The 20,596-nt window shown below is 34.9% G+C and overlaps 2 protein-coding genes and 1 long non-coding RNA gene across 4 annotated transcripts; 1 reads left to right on the top strand and 2 right to left on the bottom strand.

The window, feature by feature from the left end:
- Positions 1-2,218: 2,218 nt before the first annotated feature.
- LOC111504484 (uncharacterized) lies at positions 2,219-8,843 on the bottom strand. Its single transcript, XM_023159046.2, is given in 5 exon segments — positions 2,219-3,080; positions 3,083-3,411; positions 3,806-3,947; positions 4,114-4,373; positions 8,605-8,843. Coding segments are annotated over 4 exon segments (882 nt in total). The 5' UTR covers positions 4,316-4,373; positions 8,605-8,843; the 3' UTR covers positions 2,219-2,871.
- On the top strand, positions 3,318-5,504 carry LOC141484599 (uncharacterized). 2 transcript variants are annotated; one of them, XR_012466700.1, is made up of 3 exons: positions 3,318-3,451; positions 3,503-3,619; positions 3,682-5,504. It is a non-coding gene; the product is annotated as an uncharacterized lncRNA (long non-coding RNA). The 2 variants fall into 2 exon arrangements; XR_012466699.1 differs by having other exon boundaries at positions 3,503-5,504.
- Positions 8,844-11,696: 2,853 nt separating the features above from the next.
- spdo (sanpodo) lies at positions 11,697-18,687 on the bottom strand. The gene is made up of 2 exons (XM_023159049.2): positions 16,884-18,687; positions 11,697-15,466 (listed from the first exon to the last, which is right to left on the bottom strand). The coding sequence occupies exons 1-2, from the start codon at positions 18,349-18,351 to the stop codon at positions 15,234-15,236; spliced, it is 1,701 nt and encodes a 566-aa protein (XP_023014817.2). The 5' UTR covers positions 18,352-18,687; the 3' UTR covers positions 11,697-15,233.
- Positions 18,688-20,596: the final 1,909 nt, after the last annotated feature.

Raw genomic sequence — 20,596 nt, 5'->3', positions numbered from 1 at the left:
TACTCACTGCTATTTTCTGTATCGTCACTTTTGGAACTCACTCGGTCACTTATTGAACCCAATTCTAACAGTTTACTCAAGACTGATGGGTATTATTTAACTGCTGATCAGAAATTAAGTTTGAGAAATCCGATGGTAAGACCAAGAAGCTCGACAGCTAATGGACAATGAAATCTGCTTTTTGAGATTAATATATCAACAGGTGATGAAGCAAGCAACGCTTTAAAGTACAGAGCGCCATCTAGATGAGAGAATTTCTACAAACAGCGAGAGAACTGGACGTGTAAAATATTAGTGTAAGATTTCCATGAATCCGTTTCCAGATATTGAAATCGAGAGCAGTTGTTGGACTTAAGATTCCATTAATGTAAAGATATCTGAAAACTTTGTTTTCGTGATGTTGGTTATGTTTATTGTTTTGAGGTTTTTTGTGTTTTGAGGTAGGTATTTCATTTTGAATTTGTGAAAGTAATGTTTTTAGTGCTTTTTTATAGAAATTAGAAACTGATGAATAGTTTACATCGATTACTTTCACTCACGGAAAGTGAAAGAAACCGTATTAATATATGAAAACAGCTGAAAGGACTTTGTTTTTGTTTTACCATCTGTCGCCTAATGCCAAATTGTAGGGTAAATGTGATATGTGGATGATGAACTTCCCAGTGGGTAACAAAAGTAAGAAAATTCTTCAAAATTGGTATATAAAACTATGTTCCAAATATTATATATGAAATGCTCCCTAATTTCGGAACATAAAATCGACCGCAAAAACAAGTTAGCAATGTTGCACTATCAGTCAGAAAAAAAAATAGAGGAAGAAGAAGACAATTAAATGTTAGTGTGATCCACCACCAACGTTTTTATTTTTTACCAGGTGACCAAGTTTTGAACTGACAAAAAATTGTAAAAAATATAAAACGAGTTACTATTATTATACATGTGGTTTTCGCCTATGCCGTTATCTAAATTCAGTGTGAAGGTCCATTAATAAATCAAGGTTAGCGTACTTGAAATTTTCGAAAAAAAACTTTTCAAAAATATGATTGACAGAACCCATCCATGAAAAGGTGATTAACCTTTCTCATTTGTTAGGTAAAGAGGTAAAATGTCGTATATTGATTATACTTTTTAATATTCTCAAGGAAAAAAACTATAAATACAAGTACTGGAAATTTCGAAGAAAAAAAATGTGAGTCAATATTAGCAACATATCACACCATTATGAAAATCTTGAGTCATCTTTGAAACTATGCATTTTATCACAGAAATTGGTTAATAGATACATCTTACTGTACTTCATGAATGTGTGGTGTTACTCTCACATTATTTTAATTAGACTGTTATGTATGATGAATAAATTAATAATATATGTAGTACCTATGTTTTGTTAACATGGGTATTGAAATTTTGTATCCTCAAAATACAGATGGGAGTAAACATAGTTTTCGATTTAAAAATGCAAAATAATTGTTTATTGGAAGATATACAGTAACTTATTTTTAATTATACAATCAGATATTCGAAGTATAGATTTTATCACATGTATGAACTATATAAAACAATAGTTATTTAATATAAAACAGAGTCACTAATGCACTTCAGATCAACTATAATATAATTTTTCTGTTTTGCCACTACTTACAAAATACATTCTCTACCCCCTAAGCAAACTATGAATATCAGCCTCTAGAATCTTATTAAATAATATTAATAATATACAGTATGATAAGTACAGAGATGCCAATATATTTTCATATAATATGCATTGTTGTTTGGTGGTTCATGTGGAAAAACGCCAATCAAGAAAAAAAATAATGAATCATATTCAGAATCTTCGTAAATTTGTTTTACACACTTTATGGTTGCTCAAAAAAAGGTTAACCAATTTGAAAATATAAATACTAGGGCCGGAATATGAGGAAGTTAGTTGCAAAATAAATGATATCAAAGTTATGGGAAACAATGTGCATGAACGCTGTAAGTAAAAAATGAACTTATTTGCGAAGAAAACAAATTATTGTGACATGAAATTAAAATAAATTGATAATAGGTATTTGAAGAGTGGTACAAACAGCAAGTGAAATGTTAACAAAGAAATAATATGAAATAAGAATAAATGAGAGTGACTAAAATGGAATTTTTATATATATTATATTGACATTTCAATCATTGTTTATATTCAATCTATTAATAATTTCTGTAACTTATCTTCATCTCAGGTCAGTTTTTTTTGGAATTGAGCCTATTTTCCACTTGCGTCTTTATGCTGTTTTATTTTCTTTGTTTTCTTTTTTTTTTTGGTCCTGGTATTTTTATTTTCACTCATTCATATTCAACACTTTTTTTAATACTGCAGGGCCTGAAAATTCACATACTCTCTCTTATTTTTTGCATGGAAGTTAAGTTTAGTAACCGATGATATAAACACATTTCTGGCCACATTTTTATCAGCTCCTTTTTCATATTTGTTCAACGTCAATCTACCAGTAACTCCATTATTAATACCGATATTAATACGTATTTCATCAGTCAGCTGGTGTAAGATAATATAATAAATTATATCTGTTTATATACTTTCTTTCAGATTCCATTTTCTAAAACTCATCTCAATCTGAAAGTTAAGCTAGTTGATATTTTTCAGATCTTGAAGGATGTTTCTACGCAGATAACAAAAAGTTTTTCAGTGACATCATAAGTAACTGTATTGTTATTTGGCTTCTATATTGTTCGACCGTTATACTTCCCGATGGAAAAAATTGAACAGTATTCCCTCAGCGAGAACTTGGAACACAGTCACAATAAACATATTTTGTACCAAACATTTGGTAGTGTCATCATTGCCTCAAATCTACATATAAGAACGTGTCACAACTATTTACTCTCCCCATTGTCCCCATCCCCCGACAAAAACTTATCCACCCTCTGCCGATATTCCAAAGTACTTTCCTCCTTCGGCAAATCACGGTTCTCCTTCCTGGGAAGGTACTTAGCCAGCTTGTCATCTGCTGGAAAGTGGCTGATGATATCAGGTGGGAAGGCGTTACCATTCCCTTTTCTCTCGACGCTGACCTCCACTTGCTGCCCCCTTTGCCCACTCCCATGTCGTCGGGGTAGCTCGTCCTCATTCCCTTGTACCCCACCTTGGAGGAGAGGAACGACCAGATCATCCCCACGGAGCTGAGGATGATGATGTTCAAGGCTAGGCTGAATGTGATCGGGGAAGCCTCGCTGGGGGCGTAGTTGTATGTGTCGTAGTCGAAGTCCATGTTGAGGCAGGTCAGTAGAGAGAGAAGGAGGCTCAGAGCGGAGGTGAGGGTGGAGAACGAAGCTGCCAGGAAGAAGAAGGTGATGTTGTGGTCCACGTACCATCGTTTCCAGGCTAGGAGGCCGGTGCTGAAGCTGAGGAAGTACCTGTGGGATGGAAGAGGTTGATTTTAGATTCTGAGTAACTGTATTACATATAAAGTTCCTAAAATTAGTTGGTTGAAACGATATTCCGTAGATGTGCACTCGTAGTTGGGCAAGAAAAACTTTGTTCGAAAGTGGTGGCAATGTTTCATGGTGGATTTTACTAGTTTGGACTTTCAGGGTCTAATATAATTTGAACTCTCTGAAAGAAGTAATATACGTTGCCTTGTTTGATGGTAATAATTAGAAAATATTATTATAATTACTTCGTAGACTTCTACGGAATTCTGAAACATCCGAAGATTTTGAGCAAGAAGCTTCAGAATGTTTTTCAAAAACTGTATAGACTTCTCAGGATTCTCAGATGGGACAAGAGTTTTCTAGAATTTTCACTCACCCTGTTGCCATGATGAAGCATCCTGAACACACCAAAGCAGGTACGTTGATTGATACTTGAACTTTATGATCCAAATCCCTCTCTAGTTTTTCTTCTAGTCTTTCCAGTTCCTGGATCTCCGTCTCGTTCAGAATACCGATATCTAAATCCAACAGAAAAAAGTAATGCAGATGTTACTGTTCACATACACATTGAGCAGTAGACGATATATTGTTCAAAAAAGAGTTTCAAGTGTCCAGGTATACGTTGAACCAAAACACAAAGCCTTCTTGAAATTTTTACATTCTAGACCTTTTCGGACTACTCACCATCATCTCTGGTGGCGTTTGCATTATGATTGACTGTCATTTTGTGCACTATTAAGGTCCCCATGAGAATGGAGTACAAAAAGAGTTGCAGAAACACCACGCTGAGTCCTACCACAATGGAGGCTGAGTATCTTCGTTCTGAAGGGTACTGACCGCGAGGATTCCGATCTGACTTCGTCCGTATTTTGAAGATCCGTTCCATCTTCGCTCTTGAGTCTGATCTAAGGTCGGAACTGGTTACATTTGGTCTCGGGTTTAGGCTGGAAATGAAATAAAAGCTTGCTGTATAATACAAGTTTGATACAAAAATAATAATACACCCTTGATGGAGAGAGAGTGTACATTTTTACGGCTTATATATAATTGAGTTCTTGATTTGACTCTCCAGCTTCCTGAAAGAAGGGATGATAAACATTTGTTGCAGCACAAAATGCAAACCTGCATCTCACGATAGTGAGATTTTTGTTATGCCACAAAAGTGTGAAAAAATGGTGGAACCTTCAGAAAAACGTATAGCAGCCAGGTCATTTACAAATAGTAGAAAAAGTATGGGTCCCAAGATCGATCCTTGTGGCACTCCTGCTTTCACATTCTTTGTACTTGAATAACTATACAAATTGTCTACGTCAGGACAGGTAGGATTGACACCATTTTAAGACTTATTGAAGTTCTTGAGTATAAGAAAATATGTGGTGAGAAAAATTTTCAAATTTTACCAAGCTGTTGAGGGTTAGCTTGGGTAATGTTGGGATCCGAAAGATTTTTTCTTAAGCTGACTGAACAATGAATATATGACAGTCATGTCTTTCTTATACTCTATGTATTATACTATTGAGGATTGAAGAACAAACTTCTGATGGAAATAGAAAAAAAAATATCTGAGAACAGGAAAACTGAATGTTACTGAAGTGATAAGTGTGCTTATTGATTTCCGAGGATTACAACAGACTCATGTTTCGTACTTTATTTTCTTTATGTGATGTGTCGTAATAACTGTAAAAATCGTGTTTGGTTTATAAAAGGTGGCAAGCAGGATTTCTATTTGGCAGATCGAATCTAAAAACAATTCAGAGAACAGGATGAAGCAATCGAAAAAAGAGAAGGAGCTGTTGAAAATAAAACTTAAGACACTGAAGAATATATGAAATTTCTGTAGCGATTTGAAAAATAGGACAGAGGAGTGTGAATGACAAAGGATATCTTTTGGAAAGTTTGGTTTTTATCATCTCCTATATATGATAAAATATCAGTTTAAAAGTCATATTCCTTTAATGTCAATCTTTGGAATTTCATCAGCTAAATAATTGAAAACCCACAATTCTCACACGAGCAATTTTTGAAAAACACTGTTTAATAACTATTTCAAGTTCATTACAAGTAGAACCAATTGGCACATGTAGTTTTTCTTGACATACCTTGAAGACGGCCTGAATAAAAACAAATATTACACGCAGCACCAACAAGCGGAAGGTCATCGACAATACACACTTATTTCGTAAAATAGTCACGTAGAAATAGCCGCAGAACTGACGTTGAAGTATATGCATACATATCAACGTTATTAAAGTTTATAATTGAAAAGAAGTGTGAAACCGCCAAACGGAAGTATGAAATACAGCTGTTTTCGTAATATGCATATGAAACCGTTGCAGGTAATATTCCACCAGAATTAGTCAATGTGAAACAATAAGTTCATTTCATCAAACACCCAAGAAAAAAATTATTGCACGTCTCAACCCAGCGGAAAGTAAACAAAGGTGAGTGAGAAAGAGCAGTGGAGAGATATGGTAACTGCACACGACTACCCAACTTTTATCAGGAAGTACAAGCGGGAAAATAATTTTGGCGTGAATAAATTCGGCAAGTTTTGACAAAGAAGGGAACGGGAACCCCGATTCTTTCTTTTGTGCAGGTGGAAAATAATTGAAAGATAATGAGTGACATATAATTGCAATTGAGAAACCGTACATTCGCATTAAAGATAATTAGTTACTTGAAAATGTGTAATCTTACAATCGACAATTGATAGATAATTGGATACATATATGTTGATTATTGCCCTTCTCTATTCATATCCAAGGTATCATGCATCAATGTCAATGCTGACTTGCTGAATAGACATCCGGCGATACGCAGTTCTTAAAACGACGACACAAAGTTAGTTACAAGTTTGTTACTTTTGTATTCACATTACCTTATATTATTGTACATTCTGTAACTCAAGGGAATATAGCAGATAGTAAATATAGTATAGATGTTATGGATAGTGGTATAGTAGATAGTAAAAAAGTGAGATATAACACATATGTAGTAGAAATGCTTATGAAACGAAGCAGGTAGATAATCTTCATAACATTGCTTGCAATATTGATAATAACATACTATATAGATACATAGATACAATTCATATACTATTTTTGAAGATTGTTTACCCCACTCCGCTACAAAATGCTAATAGATACAATAAATAGTGCTTTTGATAGGAAGTATTGAAAATTTTAATCCAAAACCGACTCAGTTATGTATGTAAGTCTCTAGAATAGGTACTCGAAAATGGTACAAATTGGAGGAAAAACTCTATCTGAAACAACTACTTTCAAATACGAATACGGAATGCTTAGACTTTCCTATCGATGATTTGCAGCGAAAGGTGTGTTTTAAATGAGAATGTGACACTCCGTAAAAATACTTTTTCAGCAAATACTTTTTTACGTTGGTCTACGTAACCGTTAAACGATTGTTTAACTTCGTTTGCCGCTTTTCAATTAAACCGAATTAAACAGTGGAAAGGATGATGAAACGGAAGTATGAAATGAATTCGTTTTCGGAACGGGCATCGAGGTGACGTAAAGATAATTTTGCTCAATTAAAACAATGAATATCCAGGTTGGACTATTATGGCGGGAAGAAAGTATAGAAATTTGTAATCACGATTGGAATGCTGACATACTGAGCGCAATTATTCACGGCTAGGATATACCAGTACTCTTGTTTGGTTTTAAATGCTATATTTTCACCTAATATATTTTTGGAAATTAGAAATCTTCAAAACTATGTATGATTATTTCCGTATGTGACGGTTTACGAAAAATTGAAAATGAAAGATAAAGGTGTAAATATAACGTTCAATATAATGATAATGTGAGTATGCATATTGAAAATAACGGAGACAAGAGTTTGTGTCAGATAGATCAGGAGTTTTCAAATTGTCTTGCGGTTCATGTCCGATATTTTACATAGGTAAAGCTGGAAGAAGATTTAAAGCACGCGTACAAGAATATAGAAACAGTTTCTAGAATAAAAAAATAAATTCAACGTGAGCTAGTCACCTCCTTACAGAGGAAGATGAGTTCAACTATGAATTCGAAACTCTTCATTTCCAGAAGGAAGGTTGGAAACTTCACCTTCTGGATAGAATGCAAATCAATAGGTAGAAGAATTCTTGATATCTCATAAATGATCAAGTTGAGATGGATAACTCCCCGTTACTCAATATGTGCCTACCAGTATTTCCACCTGTATTTACCTGCTTTTACTAGGTAATGAAATGCTTGTTTAAGCTCCTTTTAGGTAGTAACACTAGACTAGGCATAATTGTAGATCATAGTAACGTTTTTGGAATTTGGATAATGTAGCTGATTAAATATTGTTTGAGAAAGGTGCGGTATAGCAAAAAATGTGTCGAGATTTTATAAACCTCACACTAAAAATCAAAACTTTTCACAAAAAATATTTATTTACTCATCAATTTATATTTTGTACCTTCCAAAGTTGTTCCCCTCAGATATAATATATAATGATTCGGTTTTCATCTCTTCAATTGTCGCAAAATGCCGTCCTTTCATGGGTGTTTCCAATCATGGGAATAGAAAAAAGTCGCAGGGTGCCAAATCTGGTGAATACGGTGGCTGAGACATGATTGCGGTGCCCCATGAATTGTTTTCCTACAATATCGTATGTTTTATTCGTATTGCTTGTCGCAAGCGGCGATGACTAAACATCCCAACAGCTGAAATTGTTAACATATGTTCGAGACGGGTGTACCAACTTGAAAAAAATCGCAAATCAAATGTCCATAGCCCGCGAAACTTGAACTTCCACCTTATTTTTTTAGACAGTCCTCTTATATCTCATTACTAGGTTTTGATGTGGGTTTTCATCAATTATTGCCAAATTCCATTCGATATATGAATTTAAATGATTTTTTAGTCATCTATTGATGATTCCAGCTTGATAGCGATGCGCGCAGTACTGAGGGACAGTATTTTTGTTCCAGTATGGGAAAATATTTTCAGTAGCTTTCATTATTAGCAGGCCTATGACAATTCAGAACCTGCACGCCTTATCTTCATCTAATTTTCCTTAGGGGCGTTATTTCTGAATTCGGTACACCCCGTATACGGTTGTAGATACTTTTGTTTACATTAAACGTTTCTCAGGGCGAAGCCGGACATGTGCACTGACTCATATTTATAAAGTAATAACACTCACCTCACCTATTTTTTCCTATCTTCACATGATTACAATCATCAATACGGCCATTCAGCGGAACACCTTTATTGCATAATTTCTGGAACAAAAACACAACGTTCACTACGTAATCCTAGTCGGTCGTGATTGAAACTGAAAGAAGTCGATTTCCTGAGTTCCTTGCCATCTCTCCGGTACCGTCTTGGTGGTACCTACCTGGGTACCGCAGCGTTGCCGGGTGTTCCGGTGCCGTTTGTGAGAGAAAATGGGAAAATAAACTACTTACTGTAGATTTGCTTATTTTTCTGATGCAGCGCAGCGGCGTGGTGGAGTAATGCATGTGTACAGGGTGTTCTGAAGTTTTGTTGGTAATATTCGGCACAGTGATGTTAATGTAGTGGAAAACTGCAACAGGAAATATTCAAACTGAATTGAAAAAATGAGTAGTTGATACATTTCTGTGTTTGTTATTGCTGGGAATTAAAACGAAACAGAATTCAGCGTATTTTTCGATTATTTAAAAATTATCAGAATGGGAATCAGATATTTTCAAAATATTGCCCCAAATTTATTTACTGGTTTCAAAAGGGCTTTGACCTGACCTAAATACTCACAACATTCATAGTGACATTTTGGTGTGCGAAATTTCATTCCGGAGATATTCATTTATTTACGGGCAAGCCCATTTGAAGTATAAATTATAATTAAAATAAAATCAGATAAGGCACTGAATTACAAATTGCAACTAAGAATAGCTTGAAAGGGGTAAATTGAAAGTTTAAAAGGGGTTAATTTTACAGTATAAAACGACAAAAAACAATGAGCTATAGTTTACGCCTGAAGAAGCTATTGTATAGCGAAACACGTGTCGCGGTCTTTGTAAAACCCTTATAGTGAAATTCATACAAATAAACTGTATTGATTAGTTGTTTAATATGGATTTTCATCAAGTATGGGCCAGTTCTATTTTATACACTAAAACATTAAAGCACAGTATTCCGTAATTGAGTTTTGTTGATATCGAGTTGATCGGTTTTGAAAATGTAGAACATTTTTTTCTAGAAGTTCAGCACAACTGAATTTTCCGTTAATAATATTGAAAAGTAGTGCCAGGTCCTAGAATACCTACCACAGAGAAGCGACATTAACGTCGGATCCTTTGATGTACGGTGTCCCAACTCCGAACCAAAGATTTTGAGTGATACAACCTGGTTCACTGAGAAAAATGACCTCTCAGCGATATACACTAATAAAAATACGCATTAATTTAGGTTGGTATACCTATATGGGTGGTACACCTGGATGGTTTACCTGTATTGGATATCTATATAGCATAAATAGCGTTAGCTTCGCGTTAGTTTCTAATTTAATGTTTCTCTTTGAAGGTGATCACTTGGTGATCTGGCTAATTGGCTCTCCCAAAGCCAAAAAATTCAAAACACACACATTCAGATTGTGGAAGGCGAAAAACCCAAAAAAGGCCGATAGAGGCTAACATTCATTTTGAGATATTCACTGAACATTTTACAAAACGGCAGCAGGTGTTTCACTGTACAATAACATCCTCAGGCGTGTTAACTGTTCGGTGAAAATCTCAGATTGAAGTGTTACAATTTCATCACATTTTATTAAACTTCTAGCCTGCTAGTGTTCCTGAATATCGATAAAGGCACCACTGGATGGTCTGTAAACAAACTCTACAAACGCTTTCATAGCCATCTCGTAATCAGTTTTAGTTGTTAGCCTTGAACGGTTCCATCATGATGACTTCGCAAACATGCAAACACACACAAACCTCTTTATTTATTATATTGGCAAACTTCGCTGAGTATCAATGGAAAATTCACAACACACGTGACACGTGGAACGTAAATGTGAAGTTATTCACATGTGATGATGTTTCTTATCCGGCCAGTTTTTTGAAAACCATTTTCTGCTTCATTCTCATGGAAATTTGTGAAATACCAAAGGAATGCTGAATTTCTATCAACTACATTTCACTTTATAGTTCAACTGTGTTGATCACGAAAATCTGTACATTACACTACATAATATTGGCATACAAGGAAATGCACTTTACTGTTTGAAAACGTTTGTCTCAACACAGAAAATAACTTACCATTCAACCAGTCTAAAACACGAATCCTAACGTTTCATACTAGACAAAAATTTTTCAACAAAAACTCACTATCATATTTATTGATGAACTGAAGGGCAGAACTGCAGAAAACGTAAAACTTTTTCTTGTACTTGTTGATGAATTTCCTAGCCGGAAATCTCATTGCGAACAGTCAGTGTCAAAGTTTGGTAGCATCATATTTCTTTTTGGAAATTTGAAAGATGTACTGGAACAAAATCAGTTGATAAATTTCCATCACTCTCAAGTGAATTCACGTCCATATATTCGAACATTTTGATGCATTTTATAAAATTTTAATGTTCATAAGTACATTGAAAACAAGGCAAAAAATGATCTTCACGTTCCAAATTCTTTTAACTGTATTGGACCTAGAATATATAACCAACTTCCCAAAAATGTTGAAGCAACAAAGGCTTCAAAACAACTTAAAATGACTTTTTATTGAAAATATGTTTTTACTAACTAGATGAGTATTTTGAAGGATATTTTAAATATCAGTTTGTGCTTGTTGAATGTATTTTCATGATTTTCACTGTGACAATTTGTTTTTGTGGTATTTTTGTTTCGTTTTGTATGTATTTTATTTTATTTCTGACTATACCTATACATCTTATATGTCGAAAGGAAAATAAATAGTATCATCATCATTATTATTATATTCAGTAAAAGGTGAAACAATAAATATTTATTCTACTGTGACGTGATATATATATTGATCGATTGATTTTCAACTGTATAATTATTAAGTTCTTTTATTCTTTGGGAGAAGGTTCTTCCCGTTTGGCCAATATAAAGTTTTAGGCAAGCACAAAACTCACATAATACGCCTGATTCATCCGACACTGAAATTTTGTTATAATTTTTTATATACTTTCTTAAATTATCCATTATTAGTGGTTTTTCCAAAGTATATCAATGTCTTATGCAGCCTATTATCGTTCCACATTATGTATTTGATGAAATAAAAAGGTAATTTGTTCTTCTTTATTGCATTTATCAAAACAGCCAAATATACATTTCATTTTCAAACTTAGCGATTAATAATAAATAATGTAGGCACTATATACTATATACATCCATATAAAAATAACATTCAATATACATTTATGACTAAAAGTTCCTAGAAGTAAAAAAAAGAGTCGTGACTCAATTTCTATTTTGTAATATTTGAAAATTACTCACAAAATTTTAGAGTCAACAATAAAATGAATGATTTTCAAATAACTGAAACAACTTCCAACTATTGAACTAAAGTAATCTTTGGATAATGTAGACTATAACTCCATATATGCAGAGCTGAAACTTTTAGTCCATGAATAATGTATCAATTGATCATCGGTTCTAGCTTGTCAAATCTCAATTTCAGCTCTGCATAGAAAGAAAACAAAAATATGTACAGTTAGATCAAACTCGAATATACCATGAACTCATTGAAAAGCTGTACGTTTCATTCTTAGCAAAGCCGCAGAACTCGATATGCTCTACTAGCGAACCACGATGGTATTGTCCATTTGTTTTTGTTAAGAATGAAACTTCCTTCAAAATTTATTCACCCTTTTCAGTGGACCCTTCAAAATGGGTCCGCATTTCCTTTTCTAACATGTTATTTTGTTTCAAGACATCCTCAATTATTACCTGCATGAACAGGGGGTGACAATTGATGATAAAGGTTTCAACCCCACTGTTTTCAAGAAAAAATGAATATGAAAGTCATGACTATCAGTTGCAAAATCTGGCGGTATATAAAAATTGTTTGAGAGCATTTTGAACTTAGTTACAAGTTACATCTCCATTGAAAATATATAACTTGAGAATGGAATTATCATGAATGTCAATTGTCCATGTAAATATAATCATTCTACTCGAAAAACAGTAAGAAATTTTCAACTCACGTGTAACTTGGAACCACAAAAATGATCCACATTATTGTATTTTTGTTTAACAGGGAGTATAAAAATGGTTTTCGTGTGAAGGGGGGCGGTATTGCAGAGTTATAATTTTGTTTATGTCGACAGCTTCAATCTTTTTAAAAAGTTAAAAAAAACACAGTATTACTATTAGCATCGTTCAGTTATTTCATTGTATTTTCAATACTCATTACGAGTGGATTAAAGCTGTCGAAATAAATGTCAATAAATAAAAATAAACCAACAATGGTGGAGACATGATTCTCATCGGTAGATGAGTCTCTAGTCAAAAATTGATTAACGTGAAAATTGAATTTGAAAGTAATTATGGTTGAAGGACCATATGTTAGCAAAAGAATGTGAAGTACATTTTTTTAAATGATGAAGAATAATTATTTGGAACAAATATAGCATACGAATTCGTAGATAGAGAAATAATGAAAAACCACGGAGCAGGAGCTGAGAAGCTGTGTTTTATCTTTTTTCCAGGCATTTTGTACAATGTATTTTCAAGTCGTTTAAATTTTTTATTGAAATGAAACTTCCAAAAATTAACAATAATGTCCAGACAAATGAAACTCAATAACAAAAAGGTGATACATATTCAGAACTTTTAAAACAGGACAAAGAAAACATGACAGTCCAGTGGCTTACATACTTCATTAGTTGCAGAATTTCTGACAGATACAGTATAGGAAAAATCACTGATATTGAATGAAATGCTGAAGACCCTCAAAAAAGCCATCGGGATCCTCTGCTTCATAACATTTTTAGCGACGCTGTTGATGGGGAAACAGAATAGAAATGCTTGCGTTTGCACGATCTTTCAATAATGTTGGGCTTGTGAGATTTTGCTACCTAATAGTTCCAAAATGGCCTCTTTCAAAAAAAATATATCCTGAGAGACATGAGTACGTTTCAAGTTGGCTACATCTTCAGATTTGTCAAAGATTTCTAAGTCAGCATTTTGATAATCTTACTGAGATTCAACAGGTTCATACAGGGCTATTCAAATTCGTTTCTGTACATGGGGATCTCGTAAACGATAAGAGCTAGAGTGTCGGTTACAGTGTGGCAAAGTTGCGTATTTTAGAGACCTATTCAATGATGTGAAAAAATCGAATATGGTTCATTTGGTTCTGGAGGTATACAGGGAAAACAAAAAATCCCAAATTATTTAAGTGCCTATTTCTTCTTTATTCACAGACATATTGAAAATCTGTCCACATTTTGCTATTGGCACTTGGTGTGGGCTATCAGAATATGTTCATGAATTTTTTATATAGGGTATCATCTGACTTGGGCCACCCCCATCTTTGAATTTTTAAATACAGACCTGTATTTTTTGTTGTAGTTTTTGGATCGTAGAAGTTCACTTTATACTGAGAAATTAAATTTTATTTTATATTTCAGGATGTTTCGGTAATATTTGATTATAATTGGGTGAATTATTTCCTTTTAATTTACGGCCCTGGAAATTGGTTGACTGAGCAACTTTCATGCCCCGCTGTGTACCGTAGAGTTTTTAGAGAGGTTTTTTTCATTTTCAGGTACCTATTAATATTTTCTCATATTTCCATTGCTCTGAGCATTTTCTACAATCAACTTCGAATAAGAAAATCTTTTATGATTATCTGAAACATATCTACAATAAAAATATATTATATGGATTTTTATGAGCAGAAAAAGAAATGATAGCAATAATAACATCCGAAACGAACATTATAATTGTAATGAAAATTGAAATGAAGTAATTGGAGTCTTCCATTTCGAGACAAATAATGGGCCAATAAGATGGCCTGCAAGATCACCAGATCTTACTATTTTGGACTATTTTCTATGGGGGACATTGAAAAATAGGATTTACGCTGGCAGAGAGATAAAAAATGTGGAAGACTCCAGATTGAGGATTTTGAATGATTTTGCAACAATGCAGCAAATACGTGTATCAAGGGCAATAAATAATATGAAAAACCGAGTTCAAAAATGTCTCGAATTGGAGTCCATCCATTTCGAGACACTCTATCTCTTATCGTTTACGAGATCCCCATGTACAGAAACGAATTTGAATAGCCCTGTATATAGCACTCTTTGAAGAATTTCATTCTTGTGTAATTTAGTGTCCACCTCGAAATTCAAGAACAATATCCGAAGAATGATCATAAATTGTAGATTATACACGTTATGATAATGAAAATGTTCTTCTCTCATGTTCAAATGATTTTTGAAGCTTTTTGCAATACTCATAAATACGTTGTTTAATATTTGAATTATTGTTGAGGAAAGAAAAATGCTCAACCAATATCGTGAGAAAGGAAACAGAAAAGCCTAGAAAAGTCACAAATCAGAAGAGGAGTCAAGGAAAGTTAAACTATAGAAAGGAAACTATACAATAAGTAGGGGCTTAACATCACAAGAAGCTATTTTGAATATTAGAAAAAACTTAAAACAATATTTTTTCTTGAGTAATAAGCAACTGAGTTAATGATGCCAATGTTCTCAGGGAGAACCTAGTAGGTACTTCACACACATCCAATACAAAAACAACATTTTTCAAAATTTCACCTAAAAATATTCTCACTAGTTCCTCAACAAAGACCGCATCAAACGCTGAAACCTTCAGCACAGTGCTGCACTCTGTTATCTGGAGGTGGGTATTTGCAACAGTAGCTCGAAACCACTCCTGTGGTTGCCATCAGCAAGCAGAGAACTGAGACCCCACAAACTGCACCTGAAGTCATATCGGCCAAAGGTGTTCCAGAACGTGGTTGCTTCACCAGAAGAAACAGAAGACCTGTGCAGGTCAGCAGGCTGAAGAAACTCAGCACCAGATATCCTGAAAAAATAATGAGGGTCAGCTTTGGCTGGGATACTAATAGATCAATAGTTGTTTTCGACTAGTTTTGTTGAAAATGGTTGAAGCACGATTTGTAAAAAGGGTGCTTTATATATCTGTTGTGTGAATTACATAAGCTTTTTCTTCGAAAGCGGTCTACAATTCAACTCAAAATTGTTGTTACTGGGTTGGATTTTCATCGAGACCTCATTCAGCAAAATTGAAGCAGCCTACTCCAGATTTACCCAATTGATTGACCTCTCTGATCTCCAGATTTAATACCCCTAGATTTTTTGATGTGAAGAGTAGAATACTGGCCATTTAAAAAAGGAATTCGCCTAGAAATGTGACTCACACAAGGACTTTCAATAATAAACATGAAAAATGCTACACTTTTTGTGGAACTGCCAATGATTTCCACTTCGAATATTCGATTTGATATTTCTTACAACTTCTTGGTTATTATAAAATTCATTACTCAAGAAAGTACTGTTTATAATTCTCCCTGTATATCACGTTTGTGAAAATGAAATGGGGTTGAATGAAATTTGTGACCAGGACAAATTTCTCATTCAATAAGTATATAAAGATTTCGAATATATCCAATGTTCCTACATTTGACGATATGTAGGAACATTGGAAATGCCTGTCGACAACTACTTACTAGGCTACTGCCACGAAAAATATTAAATTACACCTGGACAACACTTGTGCAGGTTTTTGTTCACAAACATTTTTTGCAGTTGTTTTTCATTTGTTCATCAGCAGGACTTTCCTTGATTGCTCGAGAAACAGACCGTTTTGGGAGTATTACTATCCATCAATGCAGGACAGATCCAACCATAAGGTGAGTACGTCTGAGACAAGAATTTTGTACTACTGGTCTAACATAAAAACACACATACAGGTGAAGTTCGAGGTGAAGTACGAGGTGTACTGAGTTGAACCTCAAAACTATGAGTAGCCATAGCATTTGCTAGATCTTATAGAATATGTGTATTTCTATCCATTATTTGCGATTATTTATATTGTATACATGATGACTTGAAACAAATAACTGAAGAAAAGACCTTTACACAAATCTGGTTCCAGCAGTTGGTTTCAGGCTTTCAGATATACTGTTGTATAAAATACCCTTTACATTAGTTGAATTATATCAATTTACAAATTTACTTTTCCGGTTTTACTTTTTTGTGAATCTGAATCAAAGGAATTGAACGTGTTTATTATTATTTTATTCAACTTGTGTGTATGTATGTACGAAAAGTTTTTTGAGAATTTCCTTGATATAGCAAACGGAAGGGTTTATTGAAAAGATTAGGAAAAACAACAAGAAGTCACTTTGAATCCAATATGGCGATTTGCACAAGATGGCGAATTTTTCGAACAATTGAACTCTTTCATCAACAAAACTTACCAGAAATATAGTTCCTGTTCGGCAACCAATAAACATTCCTGCTCCTGAATCCCAACAGTCCCAACACCAAACACGTGAAACCGGCCACGACCCCAAAATCCAAAAAGTACTGCCTCCCCAACACCGAAATCATATAAAAACACAGCCCAGAAGTGACGCCTCCAGACAGTAACATCATCACAGCAGCAAAAGACAGAGTATTCTGCACAGCACCTCTCTTCATACTCAAATTAGAAGACGATCCCGACTTGGAGTAAGTAGTCTCACTATACACAGATTGGTTGAGGTTCGAGCATATCGGAGCCACTATAGCAGTATGTCTCTTATCCTGCTGCCCCAGATGCTGGGCTCCAATAGCGTAGTTCAACTTCTGCTGGGCTCTGGAGGGTTGTGTCCTGATCCTTTGAGGAGGTTTAGCTTGGAACTCTTTTAGAATAGGTGACACAGGAGGAGGGGTGATCCTCCTTCCCGGTAGAGGAGAAAGCAGGTGTTTTTGGCCAGCTAGAGTCTTCTTAGGTGTCGATAGAAGTTCATGTAACTTCTGAGTCGCAGCAGGATTACCTCTAGCGGGACTCTGTCCTGGAGGCCTCTCTTGGATGTAATCATACCTACCCTGACTTTGAGGTGAGAGGGGCCTCTGAATATAATCGTATCTTTGAGGGCTTTGTGCCACAGCAGGTCTCGGGAAGTCCTGTATATACTCGTATCTAGTAGGGCTTTGTGGTGGACAAGGTCGTGGTGGATCCTGGATGTACTCGTATCTGTTGGGGCTACGTGTAACGGAGCCATTGGGCGATAAAGGTCTCTGTTGGTCCTGGATGTAGTCGTTTCTACGTGGCACGGCACCAGGTGGTGACAGAGACCTCTGTTGGTCTGGGATGTACTCGTACCTGTTTTTGGTAACAACTCCCGGGAGCTGTTCTACTGGCACCAATGCGTATCTAGCGTTTTTCGTGGTCAGCTCGGTTTCTTCTTCGGTTTCTATTACAGCATACCTGTGGATCCTTGCAGGAGGTGCCACCGCAGTTTCCTCTCGATACTGTTTTTTCCTGGGAGTTACATCTTGCTCCTGCATTTGGATATACTCGTACCTCTGACTCTGGCTTCTGACAAGCTTCGTTTCTTTGGCTTTAACAGGTTGAGGCAGCCCATATCTACTTCCTTGAGAGGCTTCTGACTGAGGAACTTGGATATACTTTTTCCCTTCATTGTTTTGGGCTACCACTACGAATTTTTTGTCTGTGATGAAGCCTTTATCGTCTACAACTACTTCTTCGTAGAATTCTTGTTCCTGCAGACCTGCCTCGACGTCGGGATTTTGGGAATCTTTGTGGTGGTAGACAGTTTGTGCTCCTAATGGGGACTGCCTAATATCACCTCTGGGACTGAGAGCTCGTGGAGGGTGTTGAGGTAGTTCGCTTTTCTGGCAGAATGCAGGGTTGGTGTAGAAGTTTTGTTTGTTAGCCATTGCAAAAACTTGGAGATTTGACCACTATACTTTTAGCCCGGTTCAAGCTCATTAATTTCAACACGAAGTCACTATAGCTGAGAGATTCAACACTACTGAAGGAACACTTCATTAATTATTACGGATAACTTTTCGGCCGTTAGAAGTCGAACTGTTACCGGCTTTTTCAATGGGTGTCGCTCGATGGTAAAGGTACGACTGGTGGTTATGAACGTAGCGTAACGGCAGTTAGGGGGGGCTTCCAGACAGCTGCATATGCCCGCTGTCATGTGTGCATGGGGTAGATTACATAGGCGTGCTTACTTTAACTCATTCTGGGAATTTCAGTGGAAATGGTTCGATCCTTCAACTGTTGTTTGTTTCTAAAGCATGATGCAAAAATAAAACACACGATTAGATTTTATTTCCAAGTTGATACATAATAATATAATATTTTAACTAATTTTTATATACACATCAATTTTTCAAGACTTGCAAGAGAAGAAAGTCGACTGTAGTATAAGTTTCATTATGCCTATACGAAAAAAATTAGATTAAAATAACTACACAAAATTTCAATATTCTAAAACGGATGATGCTGCGGAATTATTATCAACAATTAGATCAACAGCATTTGCAGGAATAATTTCAGTGAAGAATCCTGCAGTCACACCTGTCGGATATAATCCAACGCTCTTCGTGGTATTAGCCAGGGGAGTAGTTGTTTTCTGAGAGGTGTCAGTCCATTAACCTACAGTGTAGGAAGCTGAGAATGGCCTGAATAAATTGTTCCATTGAATTATTTGATATTTGGTGGATGACTATACATTTTGAATCCTGTATAAACAGGTCCATTGAGAATGCGATTATATTTATAGCTTGGTAAAGATGATGAATGATTTCTTATAGGATCTTGGAATCTGTAGGTCATTCCTTAGAAATGGTAGTAACTTGGTTAGCAGAACACTTTGGGAGAGTGTTTTTCATTTTTGAGATTTGTGTCATTTATTATTCCATAGTTGAACATTTTCCATAGCTAATATCCACATAATTGAAACAAAAAACAACCAGAAAATCACTAACTCTTGTTTCATTTCTTTCAATTCAATCATTTATTTATGAATCCATTCATGAATAAATAAAAAGTAAAGTAAATGAAAGTATAGGCTTTTCTTCATTTCTACATTTCTGAAATATCAAGTTGACAATCGGAAATTTGTACGAGCTGAGGATGAATGAGGTTTTATCTTCTAATCTGCGATCCCTAGGACGGAAGTAAAATTTTGTTGAATAGTTTTTTTGTTGTTGAGTATAGCTTTCCATTACTTCTCTATGTTATATTTGTAGGGAATAAATAATATACGGTACAGGGCTCAAAATATATGTAAAAAAGTCTTTTAGTAAAATTTCAGAGAGATAAAACCATATCAGCTTTGCTGTTACTACTTAAAATAAGAAGATGTCTGAAATTCAACAGTTCATCAGTTATTTGAAGACTTTGCAAACAATCCATGCAGAAATTACAAATGAAAAGTAGAAAACCTTCTGGAATGAATAATTTCTGGGAATAAATATTTCCAAAATGATAAATTTTCATTGATGCTCGAACTAACTCCAAAATCCACTCGTGTGACAGTCACGAAGTGATAATTATAATAATAATTGAAGTTTCAAGTCAAATAATTTGAAAATGGAATTATTTCTTGGAACGTCATTTGAGAAATTTATGAAACCGAAAAAAAAAATTAAAATTGTTGGAATTGTTAAAAATAGTACTCAATGTCAGACACCAACCGAATAAAATCATTTTTTTGTTTTCTTATATGAATATAATGTTGCTATTTTTGATAGAAATTACACCCCCGATGAACGCCACTGATCAGCACGCACCAACGACCATCTTCGCACAAAAGAATTACGCATTTCAATGCTTCCCGCGCGTACACAACGTGAAAGGACCTTTTAAATAATTGACCTATGCTTGTACTACTTTCTAATGATTTATACGGAGGTTTTGTTTCCATTCTGCTTTTGTCGAATGTCAATCCCTCGTATATATTGGCAGCAAACTATTACATCAATCAAGATAGCCATCATTTAATTCGCTAAAAATACTCGGGAATTTGATAAGTGCAAGGAGTTTGAAATAGAAACGAATATTAAATGAATGTTTGAAATAATTGAACCAGTCATTCAAAATAAAAACCTTACTGTCATCAAGAAAGACCCGACGAAAAATTGTCAAAATGAACTGAAAAATTTTCTC

This window comes from Leptinotarsa decemlineata, unplaced genomic scaffold (assembly GCF_025532065.1).
Source record: "Leptinotarsa decemlineata unplaced genomic scaffold, Ldec_3_MD MMD2_tig00026282_RagTag_RagTag, whole genome shotgun sequence".
Taxonomy (NCBI): domain Eukaryota; kingdom Metazoa; phylum Arthropoda; class Insecta; order Coleoptera; family Chrysomelidae; genus Leptinotarsa; species Leptinotarsa decemlineata.
This window is presented reverse-complemented; position numbering and strand designations above follow the sequence as displayed.